The sequence below is a fragment of the Aptenodytes forsteri genome, unplaced genomic scaffold, assembly GCF_000699145.1.
Source record: "Aptenodytes forsteri isolate BGI_AS27 unplaced genomic scaffold, ASM69914v1 Scaffold80, whole genome shotgun sequence".
NCBI classification, from domain to species: Eukaryota; Metazoa; Chordata; class Aves; order Sphenisciformes; family Spheniscidae; genus Aptenodytes; species Aptenodytes forsteri.
The window spans coordinates 3,615,663-3,617,399 of NW_008795026.1; the positions used below are offsets into that span (position 1 = coordinate 3,615,663).

The 1,737-nt window shown below is 39.7% G+C and overlaps 1 protein-coding gene across 1 annotated transcript in view; it reads right to left on the minus strand.

Annotated features, from left to right (window-relative positions):
* The window catches only part of WNT3A (Wnt family member 3A), an 89,319-nt gene extending 88,693 nt beyond the window's left edge, over positions 1-626 (minus strand). The window contains 1 exon segment of the mRNA XM_009275957.2: positions 556-626. Coding sequence (XP_009274232.1) covers positions 556-626 — 71 coding nt within the window.
* Between the last annotated feature and the right edge of the window lie 1,111 nt (positions 627-1,737).

Below are 1,737 nucleotides of genomic sequence, written 5' to 3' on the forward strand. Positions count from 1 at the left end.
CCTCCCCCCTCCTTTCTCCTTTTTCCTTTTATCCCCCCCCCCCTCTTTTTTTTTTCCTTTCCCCCTAAATATTCCTTAAAGCGAAGGGGAAAAAAAAAACCAACATGTTTTCATCCTTTCCCCCCCTTCCTTCCACCTGACTAGCTCGAAATCACCTTGAAATGCTCATGTCAACTTGTATCATTATCTCTTTAATTCAGGCAGCGCCTTTTGTTCTTCACAGGAGAGGATCAAAGCACTTAAAAAAAAAAAAAAAAGTAACTTTCCAGTAACTTTCCGATCGCTCTCGCTCGCTCTCTCTCTTTTACAGTAGGAGAAGGAGAGATCAGGTATAACCCAGTCAAAATAAACAAAGTGAATGCATAAATAAAAGAGGTGAAATGCAGGTTCTAAGAACTTGCTGGCGCTGGAACAATCCCACCTCTTTAGCTGAGTGGCAACGAAAGGAGAATTTCAAGTCATCTTAAGCGCAGGAGTTGCAGAGAAAACAGAGGAGGGGAAAAATAAATGAAAATGAGAGAAAAAAAAAAAAAAAAGAAGAAGAATAAAACTTACCACCAGATTGGGTAACTTGACAGAGCCTGACTCAACCCACAAAGAAACAGGAAATATCCAAAAGAGGCCATTGATGAAAAGTTGTCTTTCAAAAATTTCTTTTTTTTTTTTTTTTTAAACCAGAGTTGCTAAAAACCTTCCTTTCTTCTGAGGCAGGATGATTATTTTAATAATAATAATAATAATAACAATAATTTAAAAAAAAAAAGTCAAATGAAGTGAACTCAGCCCGACCAGGTAAATCCTCTCTTGCTTCCTCTACTACTCTCAAGGAAAAAAAAAATCTCAGAGAGGTAAAAAACTCTTCTCTCAGCCAAGACACTGAAGGCAAATATTAAAAAAAAAAAAAAAAAAAAAAAAAAACTGTTGAAGACAGCACTTATTGCCAAAGGGAGAATTCTGATGCTTTGGCTTGTTCTGTCAATCAGGAGCGCGAAGTCAGGAATGAGCTAATTGCAAGGAGATAGTGTTTTAATACTCATTAGGGGGCACCTTGGCCCACAAGCCAAGGGATAAAATGTAGTTTTAAAAAGGGGAAGGAAGATTTAGGGGGTTTAAATAGACAGGGGGGACCCCTGTGGATTTGGGTAGCTATAACAACCTGCCCGGATTTCACTCCCTGGGTCGAAGCTACTAAAATTGAAAAATCAAAAAAAAAAAAAAAAAGGAAAAAAGTGTGAAGTTTTTTTTTTTTTTTAAATTATTATTTTCTCGATTTGCTCCTTCTTGCCATTCTGTCTTCTTCTCAAAGCCCCGCTTCCTCGCAGTGACGGTCGGGACGCATTCGAACTAACTTTCTAGAAACTTTCAGCTGGTTCTTTCTTTCTTTTTTTTTTTTTTCCCCTCCTTTTTTCATTTAAAAAAAAAAAGAGGATTTACACCCAGACATGCACGCACGCACAGAGGCATGCACACCCCCACAGACACGCACACCCCTTCCCCACCAGTCCAACCAGCCGGATATCCAAGAGCTCCACTGAAGACATCTGCTAAGAAACCAACTTCTCCCATGCAAATCTCAGTGAGGCTCATCCAGATCATCACAATTTGCAGGAGTCCCAGCCCCGGACTTCGCGAAGGCGCTGCCGCAAACGACTTCATCCACCAGATCCACCCCACGGGGCACTAGTAATTGATCTCTTTTTTAAATTTCTTTCTCTACATATTACAACAATTTCTCTC